Consider the following 21,575-nt stretch of genomic DNA (forward strand, 5'->3'; position numbering starts at 1 on the left):
GAAAACATGTTTTTACATATGCTTATTTAAACGTTTAAACAAATTAGCAAAATCCTGGTTCAGATCTATGGTCTGTGGTGCTGCATACATTTAAGATAATCATGGCTAATATTAAAAAGCGCTGCTTCACGTCAGACAGGATTGTCAACTCAAGACTGAAGTGTACTTATGGCATTTGTGGGAAGCATGAAGTGTATAGGTATGTTGGAAATATTTTTGAAGTACAAAGCACGGTGGAGGTGTCGTTAACATGTCAACCTCACATCTCTGAGGTTCTTGGTTCAAATCTTGTCTCCAGCATTCTTGTGTGGAGTCTGCTTGTTTTCCTCCTTTGCATCCATCGTTTTTGGACAGCATTGCCAACATTTGGGCAAGAGAAGGAATGTGTCCTTTGGATTCTTCACCATCCATTTGCATACAGCACATACCAAAAAACAATCACTCACACTCACAGTCAGACAATTTCTCACACTCACATACATGCCTATGGACACTTTACATTCTTCAATGAACCTAAGACTCATGTTTGTGGAATGTGGGAGGAAGTCATAGTGCTGTACCTGGATAAAATGAGAGCTGAGTGTTTAACCTCTTGCTGGTGAGTCAGACATGCTAACCACAAATACCGGTACACTGTACTGCTATAAATTGCAATCCATTAACCATTTTCTATAGTAAAGGGCATTTTCATTCAAGGGCATTTACACAGAGAGGACTCGCAGTCTTCACGTTGTAAAATTGTCACATACCAACATATTAAAAAAAAAAACAGAATCACATCATTTGACATGTTACAGGTAATAAAAGCAAAATGTCCTCGTTGGAGTCACACGTGAGCTGGAGCCTATCCTAGCTCATTTGGGGTGGGACAAGCAGGGTCACCCTGAACTGGTTGGGCAGCCAATCACAGGGCTCTTGGAGACAAACAAGCCATCACCCTCACGTTCATACCTGTGCACAATTTGGAGTCTTCAATTAACCTAACATGCATATTTTTGGAATGTGGCAGGAGGCCAGACTACCAGGAAAACATGAGAACTTCAAAGTGAAGGCGGAAGCTAAGATTCCAAGCCCAAATGCCACAACAGTGACGGAGACATGCTAAACACGTGTCCACAAAAATAAAGTCAATCCACTTCTTGATTTGAGTCAGCCTTTTTTCTTGTTCGGGTGTTTAATACTACAGAGGTAACAGAGGTTTTCCAGTTCCTTTCAAGAGAGATAGAGCTTTGTTATATGATACGGCAGCTCATTCCTCTTCCCCTTTTCTTTCCCTTAGAGGCCTCCAACTCAAATCCAGGGCGAAGCTCCGAGGTCTAGGTTTAGAAGCCTGTGGAATTCTTTGCAGGGCTGACTTGATCACATTGTTCCTCCTTTTCATCAGGATTAAGCCTGGTGTCATTTGGTCCGGGTCATGATACTGGATATTACAAAAAATGGATTTTAATCACATTAGGTCAGATTATAAGCAATGCAATGAAATGCAGCAGCCAGGTCTTACATTGGAATTGAGCCTCGGTACAGAGAATCTTCGCTCATCTGGAGTTGGGTCAGCGCTGGGTGTATCCGTGTGGAGGTCCACCATGGACTGGGTCATCTCAGACATATTGGTACTGGAGCCTTTCCTGAATAGTTCTGCTCTGTTATTCTGAGGTTTAAACCTCTTTATAAGGTCATTCAGGGAGTGGAAGCTCTCGGATTGCGGCACCCTCAGAATTAAGGGCTTCTACAAGCAGAAACATTCAAATAAATCTTCAAATTTGAAACAAAAAACTTTTTTTTGCGGCAAATCATTGGTGCACTATCAAACTGGGGGTTGTCAAAAATACAGGTTGGTGTATTCCAAATTTAAGTAAAGGATTTCCTTGCACCCCACTTTTCATGACAAATCCTCAAATGTATCATCAAATTTGATGATCTACTCCACCCACTTTAGATGGCGTAGTTAAAAAAAAAATCTTTCTAGTGTACTAGCCTCCAATCGGGGCTTTCATTTCCCCAATAGAAAAGTATGAAGCCTGGAATTTGTCCAAAATGTTTGTTTAAACCCAAATGGCTAACTGATTATTAGATTTCCATGTGTACTTGGATCTTTAAAACTGCATCCTGTTACAAAAGAACGTTTTGGTCACTCTGAGTAACAGGTCAATTCTTTCATATTTTTCAGACTTTTGACTATTGGGTGAGTTTTCAGGTGGAGACCCAAAAAAATGCAAACATTTAGAATTTTTCTAAAATGTGACTCGTTTGTTGGCTGAATAACAATGAAGACAACAATTCCAAGAAGGCCTGAAATTCCCTGGCGCTACATATTGATTACTTGCCCTGCTTCACTCTCATCTATTGCCATAAAATTTTCATGTACTGTAGAAAAACTAAAGTTTAAAAAAAAAACACACCAAAATATGTGCACTTCATGATAATTAAGAATTAATCACTGACCCAAAAAATTGGCCTCGGACCCATTTTGGGCAGTGCCCCACAATTTGCAAAACTTAGCTTTTAACAGTATTGGCTTACTCTTGAGGCGGCTATGTTTTCTATGCCGGAGCTGAGGTCGTCGAAGCCGCTCTCCTCTTTCACATTGGGATCGGGCCTTGCACGGCGTCTTTCCCTCATAGAGGAAAATAAAAACTCGTTTTGCCCCAAGTCGCTGTCTCTGTTGTCGCGCCACGCTGACAATGCTCTGTCTTCTGTGGAGAACTGTCGGGATGCAGCTTGTTCTGTCTGACGTTCTGCCCAACTGGAAATGAAGGAAATATTATTTTGACATATATACTGATTTAGGTTAAATCAGAATGGCCCTCCCCCTCTATTTTTACCCTATTCCTGCAGTTTATTTGGGGGAAAGACTGTGTTGTCTTTTAACATTAACATTTTGTCAAAAAGTACATTTTTATATTTTTAAAACATGTTACAAATATCTGTCCTATCAAGCTTACTTGGAAATTTTTGCGTTGTCTGGCATACTGTTTATCATTGGAGAGCTGTCCCACACCCTATTAGGTACAAAAACAAGCGTCTCTCAAAACTGTGTCACACATTCATACATCAGACTCATCAATTAATACAACAAAGAAATTTGATTTCAGATATTCAGTGCTCTGCAAAAGTCCCAGGCCACCTTAAGATTGGATTTTTTAGCAAATCTACAGTTTAATGATCATGCCTGGCTAGAATGCCACTCATAAGAATGTAGCCCTCTGTAAAAGCTCTCATGTCACCAAAAGTAGTAGGCTACTTCGTAGTTCGTGAAGAAAGACGAATAAACTCCTTCGGACAATTGTCATTCTATGGTTGGGGGCAGACTGCCCCATCATTGATGAGGTCAAACAGTTGAATGCGATCTTTCTTCAAGATTTACGGATATTCTGTTGGGAGTGGGGTTAGGGCTACAGTGAAAAAAATGGATGTATTGAATTTACTCAATTTTATTTTATCAAGTGGGCTGCATGAAATGAAATAATTTATATCCGGATGTAATTTTAAGTTGTTAGTACCAACATAAAAGTCAATATTTAAATATTTAAAAATGTATCTGGATCTTTCTGTGTAGGGTTGGTTACATATAAGGATGTGGTTGGGGTTTGGGTTACGGTTTGTGTTACAGACTGGATAGAGCAGAACTCCTCTTCCTTGAGGGCTGGTTATCTTATCAGACAATCAGCAAGGTATGCAGACGCTGGACAACAATCTTGATCACTTGAATCAAGTGTGCTGTAGCAGGGACAGATGAGAGACATCCAGTAAACCGGCTCTCGAGGAACAACACTGAAAACCCCTGGGTTAGAGATTAGGTCAGGGCAAAGTTTGTCTCCCTTTTTGAAACTGAGAGCTATTTCTTGAATATTGATTTATACAAAGGGCTCCCAATTTAATGGAACACTTTAAATTGTCCTGAGGTGTGAATGTGAGGGTGGATGGTTGTTTGTCTCTGTGTGCCCTGCGATTGGCTGGCAAGGGTGTCCCCCGCCTACTGCCCAAAGACGGCTGGGATAGGCTCCAGCATGACCCGCGACCCTTGTGAGGATAAAGCGGGTCAGAAAACGGATGGATGGATGGATGGTTATGGTTGAGTTAAGGTTTAGTTTAGCAGGGTTTTTTTGAATAATTTACTGTTTGTGAAAATGACTTAAATGAAAAACAAAATAGTACAAGAAAAAAAATTAATGGTGACCTAAGACTTTTAGCACTGTAGATTTTAAGGTTCGGGTCTAAAACATCCTCAACATCTCATCTGCGTTGTTCGTACCTTCTCGTGGTCATCGGGTGAAATCCATTTTGAGTATAAGTATCCAAAGCAAGTGTGTTTTTATCAAACTTCACATCAGTACGCAAGGGTGTTTCCTTTTCCTCAATTTCCGAGTCTTCAAAAAGACTATCCGGGAAGCTTTCTCTGGTAATAACACCCATGGCCTCCCAGTCCAGATGGGTGTCCATCGGTGGCGAAGGAGGGTTGAGGATCTCTTGAGTCACGTGGAAGTGTCTTGGAGGGCTAGGGTCTTTGAAGTCATTTTGTTGCTCAGTCATTTCCACGTGGGGAACAGCATACTGCAACAAGTTGGGAACCGGGGCAGACGCCGCAAACAGGGTCCGAAACTCTTTGTCGAAGCTGTCCACAACCGAGCCAGTGATAACGGTGATGAGATGCCGGTGTAAGTGAGCATCGGTCCATGCGAGGCTGTCGAGGATCAAGAAAACCTGTTATAACATCATCACTTGTTATACCAAGAAACCTTTTTGATATGAACGTTTTACCTGTAGCTACCATGAATTACTCTCTCCAAATCCACCAGAATGAATTTGTCTTTCAACTCCCCAACCATCATCTTTCCCTTGCTCGAACAGAAGCTTTTACCTCCAAGTACACGAACCTGAATATTCTGCCATTGAAGGTGAAACATAACATTAGGAACATTGGTAGCAGCCAACACAAGATCAATTTCTGCTCAGTGACTGTAGGCCGGGAAGTGAGGGTGAATGGTTATCTGTCTCGATCCTGCGACTGACTAGTGACCAATCACGGGTGTGGTCTAGGCTAGGATAGACCACAGCTTCCTGTGAGCATGCTCTAGGCCCTTAGGAAAACAGGGGCCTTAGTAAATGAAAGACTGAAATCACAGGACCCAAAGAAAATAGCACCTTGGGAACAGGAGAGCCTTTGAATTTGGGAGCTTGGCAGCATATATTTATGCGAATATGAATATTTGGAACATCGGATCATAGGAAGTTAGGATATTTGACATCTCTGAGAATATGACAATATTGGGGCCCTGGCAATGTGGGATACATGGTACTCAAGGAGTCGGACACATAAGAAGCAAGGGTATACTGATGTCATAAAACATGTGGCGTAGGATACATGGAGGCCTTGAAATTCTGAAACTTCATACCATAGAACTCTCGGAATATGAGACTTTGGAAACCTATAGCCATTGGAAAGGTTTTGGTTCTGGAACCCGGCAGATATGATACCTAAGACAGAGGTTTATGAGTATACAGACTAGCGGGTTGGACCCTGGTCTGCTTAAGTCTTGGATAAATGCTTTCAACCCTGGAAACATGTTACTGAGGACACAGTCCTGGGAATTTTGTACTTTGAATTATGGGTCCCAAGGACAATTGAGCCATGTCAACATTGCATTATTGGATTACGGGACAGTAGGAACACTTGACTTCAGGAAAATGTGGTTCTAGATACAATGAACCATACAAACACAAGAAAATATGTCCTGATTACATGAAAGGCTGCATGGATACATGGGTCTATCGAATCATTTTGTCCTCACATTAAGAGCATATTCTGATGATTCTGCAACAGTAACTGTAAGTCTGTACCGAATGCTGTGCAACCGGTTGAACTGCAATACTATGCTGGCGGGACCGTGATTACAGAGGTATGCGATGTGTCATAACTCAAGTGCACAATGCGGTATATCAAGTTGAAAAGCTTTTTTGAATTTGGACCACTTCCAGCAGTTATAAGCTAATCTGGTTGAGCGTGTCTATTTTCAACTTTTTGTACTTTTTGTACTCGAGCCCAACTCACCGGATGTCCCAGCCTGTGGAGTGTGTACTTCTCCTCAACAGTTCGTTGGTTGAGGATAATGTAAACCGGGACACCCCTGGAGGCTGCGTCATGTAAATCCCCAATGATAGTGCTGTCTGTCAGTCGGTCAGTCACAATGGCAAGTACCTGCAGTGTAAATCAGGACATAGCCTTGGAAACAGCTCTATCCCTGCTGAACGCTAAAATATTAAAATCCATGTAAAGGATGCATACTTGGCTGGCCTTCTGCAGATGCCGTCGGATGACCTCTCTGATGGAAGGTTCTCCCTCGGCGGGGGGATTCGTGTAGACTGCAACGTTTTCCATGCGCACCCAAGGCGCCTCAGGCCAGCCCAACGCCAAACTCGGAGCGGGCACATCTGAGTAGGACGGGAAGTAGGAGGAGGTGAGGTCCGCTTCATCTGGGTTGACGTTCCCTCCATTCTCCTCTTTTTGAAGTGGGGTAAAGTGAAAGTCCTGAACCCAGCTGGTTATTTCGCTAACCTCATCGGGAGACAGGAAGGAGCCGGAGAGCTCTGTGCCGACAGAGTTGTAGAAAGCTTTGGGACCTTCGCACAGGAGTTTCTCCATGGAATGTCGCTCTAGCTCTGAGTAGAGGAACTCCGGCGAAGACGGCTTTACCGGCAGGAACACTGCATCCTCATCCAGACTGGCCTCCTGAGAGCCCGGCATGGCTGCAGCCTCTGTGATGAAATAGTCGGTTTCTCAACTACTGATCCCGTCTCATGTAAGCCATCGGTCCAACGAGGCGCTGATCTGGAGGATCAAATAGTTGACAGGAAAGACATCCAATGGTGGCTGCAGAGAGGAAGTTTGTATGCCGTCGTCCTCCACAACTCATATTGCCCTTAAACAGAAAGCCGCGGAGGAGACTCATGCAGTCGGTGCATTTTTCCGTTGTCGTTTTGTCAAGCTCACCTTCAGTGGAGCTTGTGTGACTCTGTGGTTCTCGCTTGACTTGTTCCCACCCCTGCCTGTCATGTCAGTCAGCCTTCCACTCCTTGTGGGCCACATTGTATTCAGATTCCATAAATTCTGTGCCGCTGACAGATTTCTTCGCCGTTCGCAATCGCCGACATCTTTGCCTCCCTGCGTTCACTTTTACACAGGAGCACATTAATTCATAAACATTTTCGTCGTCTGCATAATGTGTGTGCATTTTGCTCAGGCAGAAAAAGTGTCAAATAGACTTTCTCGAAAATATGTCATTTTAATATTTTAATGTCTTTTTGGACTGGTCCAGCCTGATCGCAGCTTTGTCAATCCAGAATCACTACCCACTTCTGTTTTGCAGAGCACATTTCTCAATACTGCCCGGGGAATTCATTCGTTCCCCATTTCTGAATTCTTGCTGCTCTGCCAGGGAAAATGCTGACAAAATACTTGTCGCTATATGTTGAAAGATGACCAACAAAAGGTAGACACGCCCTTATCTAATACATTCAAACAGCACGCTGTCTCTTCTCCTGACGTCAGCAAACTCCCTGACGTCAGCAAAACCACCCAAGTCTTACTTGAAAACTTTGATTAATCTTACATGCGAATACATTGACATCGCAACAAGTCTGGTGAGTTGCAAGGAAGCATGAACCGGTTGAAAATATAAAATAAACAAGTGAGTGGCTGAGTGATTCTAGAAGGCCTTATTAGCCTGTACTGAAAAGGGAAAAAAAAGCACTAGATTACAAGCTGTGAGAACATTTTTATCGGAGAATAAAAATAAAAATATACCATTTTAATAAAAGTAATAACACAAAAATCTAAAGGAATTATGAATTTTCTGTCGTAGTGTTAATTTGACACCATGTAACACACCTTGCCCGCTCAGGTTTTACACCAAACAGAATTAAGGGCGCAATGAAAAAGAAACCAAATATTATGAGGTTGAATACAAGAATGATTACATAAATAAGAATTTTAAAAATACATTTTTTTAATTCTTTGAGGATTTTTTTTAGATGAATAGTTTCTGAGTCATAATATTCTTTCAAATGAAGTTTTGAAGTAACGAGTTCCCATTTTTTCCACAAAAAAATATTGCAAGAAAAAGAAAAGTTGACATTCAATGAGAAAAAATCTATTTAAAAAAACAGGACCTTTGTTTCCTTTAAAAAAAACAGAACAAATGTAATCTTGCAATTTAAAACAATTAAAAAAAGATATCCTTTTGTGTACTTCTTATTTTGCTTAGTTCCAGTTTGTCCGTGATATTCCTTGATACTGTTTCACTGGAAAAGACATTTGATGTTTGAAACTTTTGAGGTGTCAAAGATTTTTTTAAATTCAAAGAATCCCCTCTGGAGTAAGTTACTCGCAGAATTTGATGCAAAATACAGCAAGCAATGTGCAGTATGCATAGATTTACTGGCGTTTTCCTTCATGTGTGCACAGCTTGCATTTTTTTCTTACAGATTTTCACAGGGTACGACAACATGGCCCTTTCAGTCCTTCTGATTCCCACAAATGTTAAAGTTGTGTGTTTTCATTCCTTCTTTCGCAGGTGTCCATACAGGACGCCACTGATCAGCAGGAGGGGGACGCACAGCCACGCCAGGATGAAGCAATAACCGAAGCGACCTTTGCCCAGATCTCTGGAGTCGTTAAGAATCTCCTTTCTGTGAAAGGTGAAGATGAGGCACGCTGCAAAGTCGGTGAGGCCTGTGAGAGTAACAGGAAAAGTTGTTGTAGGAGCATATAATGAGAATTTTGATTTAATGACAATATAAATTCTGATTTACAATGACCATTTTTAGTTTTGTTTCACTGATTGATTGAATTCGGTTGATTGACAGGCTTGACTATTTGATTTGGGAGTGGCGATGGGCAGCCTGGGAAAAAGGGGGAAACAGGTGGATAAAGGGGTGTGGCTCAGGTAGAACACCAAGTATGGGGCAAGCAAGCCAACAGTTTTCAACCTGTTCAGTTCTGTCTCACTAGCCATCTCAAGTCTATTTTCTGTCCTTTTATTGTACCATCGAGAGGCAAAAGAAATTCATATTTAACATCTTGCACCGGATTCCTCATTTGTTTTCTGTTGGTCAAGCATTTCGCAAAGCTATACTAGCCCTAGCCTCAGAAGCGTCAATTGAAGGATTGCCAATACAGTTGTAAATAATATTATATATAAATAAAAAAATCCACGTGGCGGACTTCTGTAGCTGTCTATTGAACACTACCAGGAAATATGAATGAAAATTAACATTCAAAATAAAAAATAATTAAGTACTATTGGAAAAATGATTTCCACCACAATAATTTGTATTAAATAATGGAAAAAAGTATGTCTGTTTAATAAAATAGAATTAAATTAAATTCAGAAATCAATGTGTAAAACAAAATAATGCTCATTATGTCTACCACAATATGAATTATGCTTTCCAGAATAACAAAATACAATCATATTAACCAAAAAAATAAGCATAAATAGATATAATTAAAAGAATATAATCACTGCATACTATGAAATTGTAAAACAAAATTGTTTATACATTCATGTTCAAGGGAAAAAAATTATCACTAAGTGTAAAGTAAATGGAAAATCTTAAATCAGGTAATTAGAAATAGCTCTAGTAAAGTCGATTATCCGGAGTACTTTATGAAAGATAAAAATACCATTATTGAGGATACTGCACAAATAGCAAAGGAATTTAATGAATATTTTGTTAATATTGGCAGCAACTTAGCAAAACAAATTCCTGATCCAATAAATTGTTTTGAAATAGATAAATACATAGAAAAAAATTCTTCCACAATGTTTCTTACTGCAGTGAATCAAAATGAAATATTAAATATTGTAAAAACATATAAAAGTAAAAAATCAACTGACTGTTTTAATATTGATATGACAATAGTAAAACAGATCATAGAAATTGTAGTGCGACCTTTTACATACATATGCAACTTGTCATTTCAAGCAGGTATTTTTCCATCAAAAATGAAAATAGCTAAAGTCATTCCAATTTTTAAAAGTGGAGAAAAAAAATTCTTCACAAATTATAGACCAATATCACTGCTACCACAATTTTCAAAAATATTAGAAAAATTATTCTCTCACAGACTTGACAACTTTATAAACAAACACGGGCTGTTAAGTGAAAATCAATATGGCTTCAGAGAAAAACGTACAACCTTAATGGCAGTAATGGAGTTTGTGGAAGCAATAGCAACTAACATAGACAATAGGGAATTCACGGTTGGGATTTTTTTGGATCTGAAGAAAGCTTTTGATACAATAGATCATACTATATTATTGAATAAATTAGAGAGATATGGTATCAGAGGTATAGCATATAAATGGATTGAAAGTTATTTAGAAAATAGATATCAGTATGTGCAATTCAACAACCAAAAATCCAACTCACTGAAGATTACCCATGGAGTGCCACAGGGATCAGTGCTTGGACCAAAATTATTCATTCTATATATAAATGACATCTGTAGTGTTACAAAACAATTCAAATGTGTCCTATTCGCTGATGACACAACCTTCTACTGCTGTGGAAAAAATATGGAACAACTCCTGAAAACTGTGGAAAATGAATGAACCAAATTAAAAAACTGGTTCGACAGAAATAAACTATCTTTAAATTTAACAAAAACTAAGTTAGTTATTTTTGGCACGAGACCAATTAAAGACCAAGTTAAAATAAAGATAAATTCAATTGAAATAGAAAGAGTTTATGAAAATAAGTTTCTTGGACTAGTAATAGACACCAAACTATCCTGGAAGCCACATATTGATAATGTTAAAAGGAAAATATCCAAAACCATCGGGATACTCCATAAAACTAAGGGTCATGTTATTGTATGTTTTATATATGTTCAATAAACAAACAAACAAACAAACAAGGGAAAAAAATGGAATCGTGTCTGACTGTTACTATTTCTACGACATTATACATTCTTCTTCCCAGAAAATTACAATAAAACGAAATGAAGTGAAATTATCACTAAGTGTAAAGTAAATTGATACGGTACTCTCTTCTCAGTTAAAAAGGTGATAGAGAAATCTATGAGCAAAATTGTATCATGTTTAAAGTTTCATTTAATTTGGGCAAGTCTCGACGTTTGGGTGCGTATCCAGCACCCCCAAATGCCTGTGCGCAAAGGCGTCGGCCGTCTGGGTGGAGGACTTTTGAAGTCCACAATTATCACGTCAAAGCAAGGGGCCGAACAGAGGGAAGATGGCTAGACTCGGTCACAAAGTGGGAATAAACAATTCAGGAACAAAGCGTTGTTGAACATCAAAAGACAGTTTGAGAATGCCTGTCACGCCCAGGCGGACATTTGTCATCTGCAAAGTCTGCAACTTGTTGATTCATTGTAGACCAGACAGAAAGGCGTCAACCTACCCGTGGTTCAAAGCTTAAACCAAGGTAACCAATCACTACCGAAGGGCCGGACCCGGGGCGTGGTATGCAAATATCGGGGGCAGTGTTTTTCTTGTATTTTGCATAGGTAAAACAATAAAAGTTCAAACTGGCGGACAGGGAACTCTGAGCGTGATTACCGGGGCAACAACCGTCATTCCCCCTCAGAGATCCCTCCTGCCGTTAATGAAGACAATTTTCCCTGTGTGCCGAGTCATTTCTTTAACTTTGTCTGAGAAAAACTCTGACAAAAGGTGAAATGAGAAAATGCAATTTCAAAACATTCAGTTGAAATGCAGTAAAAAAAAATTCTGAATATATATATATATATATATATATATATAAATGCCCATTGGTAATCTTGCGGTCCCTGTGTATGTATGAAAAGTAAATTTACCTAAGTTAAGCTTTAAATTATATTACAGCAAATTTTACATGCACTTTATGTGTATTCACACTTCGCAGTAAAAACCAAATAAATTAAAAATACACCCTTGCTATAAAAATAAATAAATAAATGTGTAAAAACAACTATTGTCTTTTCACATTTTGCATGACGAAAACGAACATTAATCAATAATAACAATAATAATAACAATAATAAGAATAACAATAGTAATAATAAGTACCTGCAAAGGCCTGACAGAGTCCCGTCAAGTAGAAGAGCCCACCTTTGGACATGGTGAAGAGTTGAGCCGCAAACACCAACAAGGAGATGGACGAGAAGACCACGGACAGCACCATGAGCGCTTGCACCGACTGCAGCCAGTCTGGAACGAATGAAGACCAAACAGTTTTTAAACGTGAAGCACTGAGGACACCATGGGGTCGTGCAGAAATGCAAGTGATCATTTACCACTTTCATTGGTGGCGGCGCACAGCCACGTATCTGAGGCATTGTCATGGAAACAGTTGTACCACAGGTCGCTGATTTCTGAATTGTCCCAGACCCACCAGGACTACACACACACACACACACACACACACACACACACACACGCACACACACACACACACACACACACACACACACACACACACACAGTAAGTAAAGTCTATTTATAGAGAACATTCAAAAACAGAACACACTGAGCAAAGACAACGAATTCAATTGTGTCGTCATTTAACAGGAAGTTATTTGCTTTTCAGATTTGAATTGTTTCCAATCTAAAAGATGCTACATGGTGTTTCTGGATTTAAGTCAGAAGTACAGTTGGGAGTCTTCTGCATAGAAGTTAAATGAAATTATGAGATTATGTTTCCGAGGAGGGGAGCACGTAAAAGATTGAAAAGCACTGGACCAAGAATGGAACCCTGGGGGACACCAAAAGAAAAAAGGCTTGCACTTAACACTTCCTGTACAAATAATACTTGGAGCTTGGCAAATAATTTTACTTCTAAATATTTTAATTATATGTTGTTTACTCTTCCTTGTACTTTAATAACAGTTTCAAAAATTGAAATGTCACTTAAAGGGGAGGTCAAGTCAACAAATTTCTTTGCAATAGATGTTGAATATGGCCCCGAGATGAACCCCTGACCTCTGAGTTATTATGTGGATGTACTTTGTAGTCGGCCACCCTGTTGCCAATTTTAGCGTTATTTTTGTTGTATTATAAGGTGGCTAACTTAGTTAATGTCAAAGTCAATTCAGGTTATCCAGTGGCAACTGTTTTTGCCTTGTGTGCAATTTTTCTTAAAATAGATCTGTATATTAGTTTGACTTTATTTTATCTTATTTTTACATTTGAATGATAGTTTCGGGAGTAAAAATGTTACTTTTAAGAATGAGTAAATGTTTTGCAATGGAGGAGCCGGTGAGTAGTTTTACTTTATATTTGTCTTACTGAACATTTACTAATTTTACACTTTGTCAGTCATGAATGTTTACTTTTATGGCAGTCAAGAATGTTAAAATGTCATTGAAACCATTGCCAGATAGATTGACAATTGACACCTGATGAGTAGTTTTACTTCATTTTATTTTTACTTAGTTGTATTACGCAAGGGTTAACTCGTTTTGTTGGTTTTTTCTCACGTAATTAAGACTGTTAAAATGTTAAAGAGCTTCAAAAGTTTTCAGAGAGGTGGAGCAGGTGAATTGCTTTGACATTTATTTCCATGGAGCACTGTCTGGCGCCATCTACTCGACAAAAAGTGCCACTTACCTTCTCCAGCGTAGCCACGAGGAGCATGGACAAAGTGACAAGATGCAGCACGGTCAAGGATATGAGGAGAAACACCATGGCTGAAGTTGCTATAATAAAACCAAAAACACATATTATTGGGCAGTACCTTGAGGAAGTGGTGCAAGTGGCCCGTTTATGAATCACAGCTCAGCTTCCTCAAAATGTCTCCAAGATGAGGGGTGGACTCCCGAAAAAAGCCTCGATCTCGTGACTCTCTCCCCTCAACATCTTTTATTTATTAGAGCAATTATGAAGACGCTTCCCCCTACTCTCTCATCTTTCACTTTGGTCTCCATGACTTCACAACCCACTTACTCATAACTTTTTTTTTTTTTCCACAAAGGCATGAGCAGCAAGATTGTGTCTTACGCGCCCCGGCCCCTGAGCTTCAAAAAACCCATTCAAAAGGTCCCTTTATTCCAAACAGGAACAGCGATTGAGACAAGCTGAGACCAGAGAGAAACACATGGTATCTTTCTATGTTGCCATTTACAGTGCTATCGAGGATTTGGAACTTACAGTTCGTTTTAAAACTGAGATTTTCCACTGAACTTCATCTTCATTGCATTAAGTACATGTTACGGCGTTAGAAATGGATATAAGTCAAGGTCCAACACTTTTTTTTTCTTTTTTTCAGGAAATTAACTGCAAGCAGGCACAAACAGATGTGAGTTTGCTGAGAGGGTGGACATTCTTGGTATGCATTACTATTTTATGAGCACATGGTGGACCTTCACTGAGCAGCATGGATCGCTGTATTGTGTACTGTTTAACCAATATATTTCCAATCTGAAAATATCCGAATATTTACCGGACCATGTGCTTGCGGTGGTCCATTGTATTTTCTTTGCAACTATCTACTGTGTTAGTTCCCATTGAACAAAAAATGCTGGTCATAATGTCATTGAAAAGAAACGTGCAACATGTTACATTTCCATCCATCCATTTTTTTAATCAGCTTCTCTTCACAAGGGTCAACAGCGTGCTGGAGCCTATGCCAGCTGTCTTCGGGCTGTAGGCGGGGGACACCCTGAACTGGTTGCCAACCAATTGCAGGGCACATGTAGACAAACAACCATCTGCACGCACACTCACTGGGGACAATTTAGAGTGTTCCATGAACCTACTGTGCATGTTTTTGGAATGTGGAAGGAAACTGGTGTACCCGGAGAAAACCCACGCAGACACGGGAAGAACATGCAAACTCCACCCTGTAGGGCCGGAGCCGGAATCGAAGCATGCACCTCTGCACTGTGAGGCAGACATGCTAACCAGTTCACACCGTGTCACCCTCATGATCAATTTCATTTGAAAATAGAATTTACATGATCAAAATGACTCATTTTGTGCTGGTATATGTGCAAAACTCAAAACCTTCAGCCACTTATAATTAGGCCTCACAGTTTCATTATTATGCTACATTTTCATGACTAAGATTCTGATGACAACACCAAAGGCATTTCATCGCGCTATCAACCCCTACATTATTATTATTCATATTTCACTGAAAAGACTGAGACAGTCTGGACAAATCTCTGATCTTGTCACTGTAAGTAGTGGCTTGCATTTTCTTGCTTTGTACGATACAGTGCCATGTGTTCACGTTTAAGGTCCTAATAGTGGAAAGACATGGTCGTTCTGAATATTAACACATTAACCCTTTCAGGGACAGTGGTTACTACAGTGGACAGTTTATCGTGTTACCAGGTTACAGGGTGTTTCAAAGGGTTAATTTGCAAGAAGAATAGAAAAAGCATCATGTATTCTTACCAGTTTGCCGGTATGCTTTGGAGTTTTGTCCCAAGAGGTGATGTTAATCCTCCTTCTGTGCTCTTTTCGAGGAGAGTTGGAATGTGTAGCGGCATAGGAGGAGTACTCTACACCCATTTCCTCTATGCTTCACCCGTCCGTACCTCCCCTCCTCCCGCTCCTCATTGTGGCCCTCCCACTCATAACTGTGGTCTGGAACAAAATCAAATTCCCCCAGATAGGCCCAATCTGCGGCCTCCGCTCCCCTCCCTCTTTTCAAGAAGTATCAATGCAGTTTGTAAGGAGAGAAATGAAGTCTTTTAAGACAGCCTGGCACAAGTCCACAGGGAGGTGAATGAAGGCAGGAAGTTCAAAGTGGTCGGAGGCGGCAGCCCACTTTGGATGGCCAATGTGCAGGAAGTGTCGGCCCACCCAAGACAAAACACGCGCGCAGGCATGCACGCTACGAATGAGCGAGGCAAAGTTGACATCATGATGCTCAAATGTACAGGCAGCGTTGAAATTGTCATGCAAGCGCAAAAAAGGAGTTGTGACTGCAAATAGTACAACTAGAGTACAGTACACCTACTCATTTTAGTTTAGCTTTTTTTTAACAATAAAGAACATTAACTTGATTTACTTTATTTTAGCTTTTATTCCACCTTTTTTTAAATCCTTAACAAAAATGACTTACTCCAATACAGTATATATAATTTATTCTGACAATTTTATTTAATTTGATTTAAAAATAAAGTAAAATTATTAACCCCCTGACAGTTGACAAAGGAATGTTGCTGTGACATGGATAAAAATAAATAATTCGCCACTCGCAAAAGTTCTGATTATTGTTTTATTTTTTAAAAACATGTTGACAGTCAATCCTATGCTGATTTTGTGTTAGGACATAAGAGGCTACCACAATAATAAACAGATTGTTAAACTGAAATCATTATCGTCTTTGCAAAGGCAAATTATGGGAATATAACTCTTCTATCGGATCATATTAAATTGTACGGGTGTACCAAATAAGTCTTCCTTTGAGTTGCACCCCCTTTTTTTTTTCCTTATCAAAACATAAGTGATCTCAAGAGGGAATGTGGCCAAAAAGAATAAATATCGACAATACAAAAACTCGTCACATAATATTTACAGAAATGTAGAACGCGTACGATATATAGAAGATACCTTAACGAGCATTAAAAAAGTTAGGGAGCGTATAAAAAAGAACAATCTGTGACATCACAATAAATGTTATAGGTCTGTCCTTTCCAGGCCTCAAAGTGCTCATTAGACATAATCCAGATGCGAATATATATATATTTATAATGAATACAGAGGAAAGTAGTATTGTACCTCCTCATAAGGTATTAGTACACTCTGGCACTTTGTTTTTTGTTTTTTTTGTTTTTGGTCGTACCCGAGTCCATCAGTCGTATGGTCATCGTCGTATACTAAACGGAGAGAGAGAGGTGATGTCGGGACAAAATGGTGGCGGCGCTCAGGTCCGAGGCATCCGTCCGTTGGTGGAGGTGAGGGGCGTCACTCCTGCGAGGCCCCGCATGCTGCGCCGCCGCGTGCTTGCACATGTGCTTCATGAGGTAGGTCTCCTGCAGTACAAGATGTGCAGATAATGTGGTATGCTTTGGATGGTGAACGAAATAAGATTAAAAAAGGTGAAAGCGAATTTCTGGGGCTTCCAGTATGTGGCAGTGAGCACTTCGTAATGTTATTTGCGTGCTGGAGCCGAGCCCAGCTGTCTTCGGACAGTAGGCGGGGTATACCCCGAGATGGTTGCCAGCCAATCACAGGGCATAGACGAACAATCGTCTGCGCTCACACTCACACCTCGGGACAATTTACAGTGTTCCATTAATCTGCCATGCATGTTTTTGGAATGTGGGAGGAAACCGGAGTACCCGGAAAAAAGTCACGCAGGAACGGGGAGAGCGTGCAAACTCCACACAGGAAGGCCGGAGCTGGAATTGAACCCTGCACCTCTGCACTGTGATGTGTTAAACAGTCGCCCACCGGCCACCGTGCCGCCATGATTTTTAGAAAATCAAAAATGAAAAAAACAAAAACAAAATTGAAGCATGATGGCAGTCGTGGCTTTTCACTCACCGACGTGTACGCTCTGTCGCATGTGCTGCAGCAGAAGGCCCGAGCCGTCTTGATGGCGTGGGCGGAAAGGTGCATCTGCAGCGATGCTGCGTCAGAGTACGCCCGGAAACAGTTGGAACACTTGAACGCCTTGTCTTTGTTGTGGTGCCTCTGGTGTGACTGCAAACAATACGTCACAAAAACACAATATTTCCATCTATCCATCAAATTTCTGCTCCGCTTATCCGCTCGAGGGGCGCGGGCATGCTGGAGCCTATCTCAGCTGTCTTCGGGCAGGAGGCGGGGGACACCCTGAACTGGTTGCCAGCAGGGCACACATAGACAAACAACCATTCACGCTCACACCTTGGGACAATTTCGAGTGTTCCATTAATCTTCCATCAATGTTTTTAGAATATGGGAGGAAACCAGAGTACCCGGAGAAAACCCACGCAGGCACAGGGAGAACATGCAAATTTCACACAGGAAGACCACAGCCGGAATCGAACCCTGCACCTCTGTACTGGGAAGACAACGTGCTAACTATATACAGTAGTTGATATATTTGATTATTTATTTGATGTTGTAGTGGCAGTTTACCTGCAGATTAGACAGCTGAGTGAAGGCCTTCTCACATCCGGGTTGGAAGCATTTATATGGACGATCCCCCGTGTGGATTCTGGGTGAAAATTCAAAATGGAGTGGTAACAACAAACCATGCCAAAATCCCGTTTTTTGTCGGGGTTTTTTTTGTCTTTTACGCATGAATGCCATTGAAGCACTATTTCCATTCATGGAGATCTATTGCTGCTAAAAGAGGAAAGGTGGGAGCATCCGACCTGGTGTGCTGCTGCAGGTGCGAGAGCTGTCGAAAGCACTTCTCGCAGTAGGCGCATCGGTACGGCTTGAGGCCCAGGTGGATGCGCAGGTGCTGCGCCAGGTACGGGGCGTTGGCAAACGTCTTGGTACAGTGAGGGCACTTGTACGCCTTGGCCTCCGTATGAGTCTTCGAGTGGATCTGCATGTCCGACTTGGAGAAGAAGGTCAGCGGGCACACTTTACACCTGTGGACGGGATACAAATGCAACGGGCGACGCGGTATGCTTTAGATCACGGTCCATAAATGGACAAGATGTGGTATGCTTTGGATGAAGGTAGATAACACGTGTAGTATGAATGAATCATGTCGCGATAACATGATGTGGCGAGCTTTGTTTGGGCAATGGAAGATACATTACATAGATAGCATGTTGCGGTATTGCTTTGGCTCATGGTAAACTGACTAACGGACTGACGAACACATAACATGGGATGTGTTATGCTATGCATCAAGCTAGCTAGCTATACAGATAGATAATGCATGATGTGGAATGTTTTCAATCATGATGTGGTATGCTTTGGATCATGAGCTGATCCCTTCCAGACCGCTTGCATTGGGACGAAATACAATCTTTCAGAAAAGAAAAAGCAAAATACAAATAAAACGACAAAATGAAAAATACGTGCTGTTCTGTGTAGTTTTGTCTTGTCTGAAAACATATGATGTGGTATACTTTGGATCAGGAGCTGCTCCTCTCTATGGCTAAATACCATACCTGTATGTTTTCTCTTTGGCAGTGATGCTGATGGCTGACTGGTCGTTGCTGGACGCCAGGATAGGGTACGGCACTACCAAAAGCGAGGAGCCGTTCTCTGCTTTGATTTTCCGACGTCCTTCCTTCGGGGGCTTGGATACTCCGAGCAGACCCATGAGACCTCCGTTGGTTCTTCCGGGCTCCATCCCGTGGGGGTTAGCGAAGCTGGAGAGCAGGTGGGGTGTGGAGGCGCCAGAGGGTGGCGTGGATGGGGAGATGACCTCAGGGTTGTTGAGGTTTCCCGTTCTGGATGCCAGCGAAACGCCTGAAGGACGAGAGGACCTGATGACAATGCTGTGTTCGAGGAAACTGGGAAATTAGATGTACCGTGTTGCATATATTTGACCACTCCACATCTTCGAAGCGTGAGTAGTTTTATTTTATTGCTGTGCCGTCACCTGAGAGGTGGTTTGCCCGAGCGGGGTGCTCGATGAGCTGACGCCAGTCCTCCCACAATCCCCTGGCTTTGATGGCCGCTTTATCCTCCAGGTTCAAGTTAACGTCGCCGAGAATCCGACCTTGAAGACACGTCATCAGCATTTGTGGCGCACAGGCTGACAATTGATGGTGTCAGAAAATGCACAGAAATAAATTGATCATGACTCAGTTATTGTTTTGTTTCCAAAGCAAACACAGATCTCACTTTGACTAATCAGTCTTCTCTCATTGAAGAATCCAGATATTTGCAAATATTTACTGTTGAGAGGCCGACATTGTGGAGATAATTACGAAAAATTTGATCATCGATTTTTTTTCTCAAATAATCAAACAACTCTTGCACCTCTAAAAGCTACATCTTGTATTATTTATGAGCCACTGTCATATCACGCACAATTTGAGCATTAATCCTTGTACTTAAACACAGGAAAATAAAACTTAAAATAATGATTCCATGAAAATGTATTTGACTTAAAAGTTACATGCAAATTGGATCCAACGGCGAAAGCAAGGCTTCTGCCACGTGGAAGTACAGTGACGTGTGACGTCATGGTGAAAAGGCGGATACTTAATGGTGACAAAGGTACCCGTGAGTGAGCTGGAGGTGGGCCGGGCGGGGCTGGCATGTAGGACGACGTCTGGCTGCTGGGCTTTGGACGTCGCATGCTGGCCGCCGTCCGGCGACAGCAAGGGCTGCTGGGAAGGCAGCGTAACAGGGGCCGGATGAGACGCTCGAATCTTCTCCGCCATCAGCTGTTCCTTCATTCCATCAATGGAGAAGACTTAATAGGATATTGTACAAAAAGACGCTTTTCTTTTTGGATTTTGTCATGGTTGCTATCCCTAAAAATAGTCCCGTTTGAATAGAATACAGAGCCTTTTTTTTTTTGTACGACTCCTGACTGAATTCTGTGATCACGTTGCCAGGTAACACTACATGAATAAGCCGAGATTTCTCTGCACTGATGTATGCAAAAACACGTCATGACATATTTTTCCTCTGGAAAATTTAAAAGGCGAGCAGACTTGAAACACTCACCTGAGTGACAGCCATGGCGGGTGGCGGGGGCCAAAAATAGGGACTGTTAAAGCGAGGTTCAGCCATTCTGGAATACAATGAGAAGGGGGGGGGGGGCAAACACAAGTTCAAAATGGATAGTTGTTCGAGGGGACTGCTCAGGGAATCTGGACTCAATTTTTTCTTTTTTGACTGAGCATCCATTCATTTTTCTTTCCTTTTTCTATGGTAATAAAGTTTGAATGGGCCCACGCACCTTCTGCAAAGGTCATATGAGCCCGCTCAAAAGGACAAAATAGCCAACTTCCTGTCTGAAACTTTAAAATCGCCCATCTGCAATTTAGCACAACCCACTTGCAATTTTGCATCGCCCGTCTGACATTTTAATGTCACTCTATTCCAATTTAAGCCTCACCCAGCTACAATTTAACATCTCCCATCTGCAATGTAGGTTCATCATTTACAATTGACCTTCACCGACCTGCAATTTAGCATCACCAATCTGCAACTACACCATACTTGTGTAATTTTACGTCACCCATCAGCAATGTGGCATAACCAAATGTCTACAAGAGCGAGAAGAACCTCGATCTTCAGTTAGCTTCTTGCACGGACAAGGAGAAGAGGCCATTTGTAAGAAGAGGCATCCATGCCTGTTAGATATGCAATCACGTGAGTGGTGCTGTTGTTTGTGGAGGGGGGGGCCCTCACTGTCAAAGCGTTATCAGCGTAAACACAGGCATCACAGACATTATGTCCAACAACTGACGAGGGAACGCAGCAGTCAAAAAAGGTGAGTGAAACAAATGATAGCCTAGCCATAGTTTTCGATGAATTAATAATGCATATTTTGTGGCCTTTAAAAAAAAGCATTGGTGATTCGTGGTATTTTGACCAGAATGAAGCATATGCATAACAAGGCTATTGCAATGATGCCAATCCCACGTGGAGGACTAAGATCACAGGACTGTACCATTTTTCGTTGTGGGGCAAAGGGAAAGCGGAAGA

At 41.3% G+C, this 21,575-nt stretch overlaps 4 protein-coding genes across 10 annotated transcripts in view; 1 reads left to right on the forward strand and 3 right to left on the reverse strand.

Annotated features, from left to right (window-relative positions):
* Window positions 1-1,139: 1,139 nt before the first annotated feature.
* On the reverse strand, window positions 1,140-7,134 carry fam83e (family with sequence similarity 83 member E). Of its 4 annotated transcripts, XM_019892405.1 has the most exons (9): window positions 6,554-6,646; window positions 6,284-6,429; window positions 6,050-6,196; window positions 4,759-4,883; window positions 4,253-4,681; window positions 2,943-2,999; window positions 2,521-2,743; window positions 1,502-1,726; window positions 1,140-1,420 (listed from the first exon to the last, which is right to left on the reverse strand). In XM_019892405.1, the coding sequence occupies exons 2-9, from the start codon at window positions 6,374-6,376 to the stop codon at window positions 1,250-1,252; spliced, it is 1,470 nt and encodes a 489-aa protein (XP_019747964.1). In that variant the 5' UTR covers window positions 6,377-6,429; window positions 6,554-6,646; the 3' UTR covers window positions 1,140-1,249. The 4 variants fall into 4 exon arrangements, with proteins under 4 accessions (XP_019747964.1, XP_019747961.1, XP_019747963.1 ...); XM_019892402.1 differs by having other exon boundaries at window positions 6,284-7,132; XM_019892404.1 differs by lacking the exon at window positions 6,050-6,196 and having other exon boundaries at window positions 6,284-7,134.
* Window positions 7,135-8,168: 1,034 nt separating this feature from the next.
* Window positions 8,169-15,964, reverse strand: emp3a (epithelial membrane protein 3a (MAM blood group)). 2 transcript variants are annotated; one of them, XM_019892434.1, is made up of 5 exons: window positions 15,399-15,964; window positions 13,608-13,696; window positions 12,296-12,398; window positions 12,069-12,209; window positions 8,169-8,728 (listed from the first exon to the last, which is right to left on the reverse strand). In XM_019892434.1, exons 2-5 carry the CDS (start codon window positions 13,683-13,685, stop codon window positions 8,553-8,555), a joined length of 498 nt encoding a protein of 165 aa, XP_019747993.1. In that variant the 5' UTR covers window positions 13,686-13,696; window positions 15,399-15,964; the 3' UTR covers window positions 8,169-8,552. The 2 variants fall into 2 exon arrangements, with proteins under 2 accessions (XP_019747993.1, XP_019747994.1); XM_019892435.1 differs by lacking the exon at window positions 15,399-15,964 and having other exon boundaries at window positions 13,608-14,254.
* Window positions 15,965-16,213: 249 nt separating this feature from the next.
* Window positions 16,214-21,575, reverse strand: part of znf362a (zinc finger protein 362a) — an 11,731-nt gene continuing 6,369 nt past the window's right edge. Inside the window, exons 2-9 of one of the 3 annotated variants that reach the window (XM_019892423.1) lie at window positions 20,589-20,655; window positions 20,137-20,302; window positions 19,510-19,665; window positions 19,073-19,376; window positions 18,317-18,541; window positions 18,078-18,156; window positions 17,499-17,657; window positions 16,214-16,984 (exon numbers count right to left, since the gene is read on the reverse strand). In XM_019892423.1, the coding sequence (XP_019747982.1) occupies window positions 16,829-16,984; window positions 17,499-17,657; window positions 18,078-18,156; window positions 18,317-18,541; window positions 19,073-19,376; window positions 19,510-19,665; window positions 20,137-20,302; window positions 20,589-20,654 (1,311 nt within the window). In that variant the 5' untranslated portion in view covers window position 20,655 and the 3' untranslated portion in view covers window positions 16,214-16,828. Of the gene's footprint in view, window positions 16,985-17,498; window positions 17,658-18,077; window positions 18,157-18,316; window positions 18,542-19,072; window positions 19,377-19,509; window positions 19,666-20,136; window positions 20,309-20,588; window positions 20,656-21,575 lie in introns of all 3 variants that reach the window. The other 2 variants (XM_019892422.1, XM_019892424.1) reach the window with 2 other exon arrangements.
* LOC109529190 (uncharacterized) overlaps window positions 20,670-21,575 on the forward strand; it is a 17,007-nt gene continuing 16,101 nt past the window's right edge. Inside the window, exon 1 of the mRNA XM_019892429.1 lies at window positions 20,670-21,360. The gene's annotated coding sequence lies outside the window, so the exon portion shown is untranslated. The remainder of the gene's footprint in view (window positions 21,361-21,575) is intronic.

This window comes from Hippocampus comes, unplaced genomic scaffold, assembly GCF_001891065.2.
Source record: "Hippocampus comes isolate QL1 unplaced genomic scaffold, H_comes_QL1_v1.1 scaffold137, whole genome shotgun sequence".
Classification (NCBI taxonomy): domain Eukaryota; kingdom Metazoa; phylum Chordata; class Actinopteri; order Syngnathiformes; family Syngnathidae; genus Hippocampus; species Hippocampus comes.

Coding starts and splice junctions, on each gene's coding strand:
- emp3a (XM_019892434.1), bottom strand. CDS start 13,685: ATGGTGTTTCTCCTCATATCCTTGACCGTGCTGCATCTTGTCACTTTG. Junction 12,399..13,607: donor TCGTGGCTACGCTGGAGAAG/GTAAGTGGCACT, acceptor GTGTGTGTGTAG/TCCTGGTGGGTCTGGGACAA. Junction 8,729..12,068: donor ACTCTGTCAGGCCTTTGCAG/GTACTTATTATT, acceptor TTACTCTCACAG/GCCTCACCGACTTTGCAGCG.
- fam83e (XM_019892402.1), bottom strand. CDS start 6,742: ATGCCGGGCTCTCAGGAGGCCAGTCTGGATGAGGATGCAGTGTTCCTG. Junction 4,884..6,049: donor TCCACAGGCTGGGACATCCG/GTGAGTTGGGCT, acceptor CTTCAATGGCAG/AATATTCAGGTTCGTGTACT. Junction 1,421..1,501: donor TACCGAGGCTCAATTCCAAT/GTAAGACCTGGC, acceptor TGTAATATCCAG/TATCATGACCCGGACCAAAT.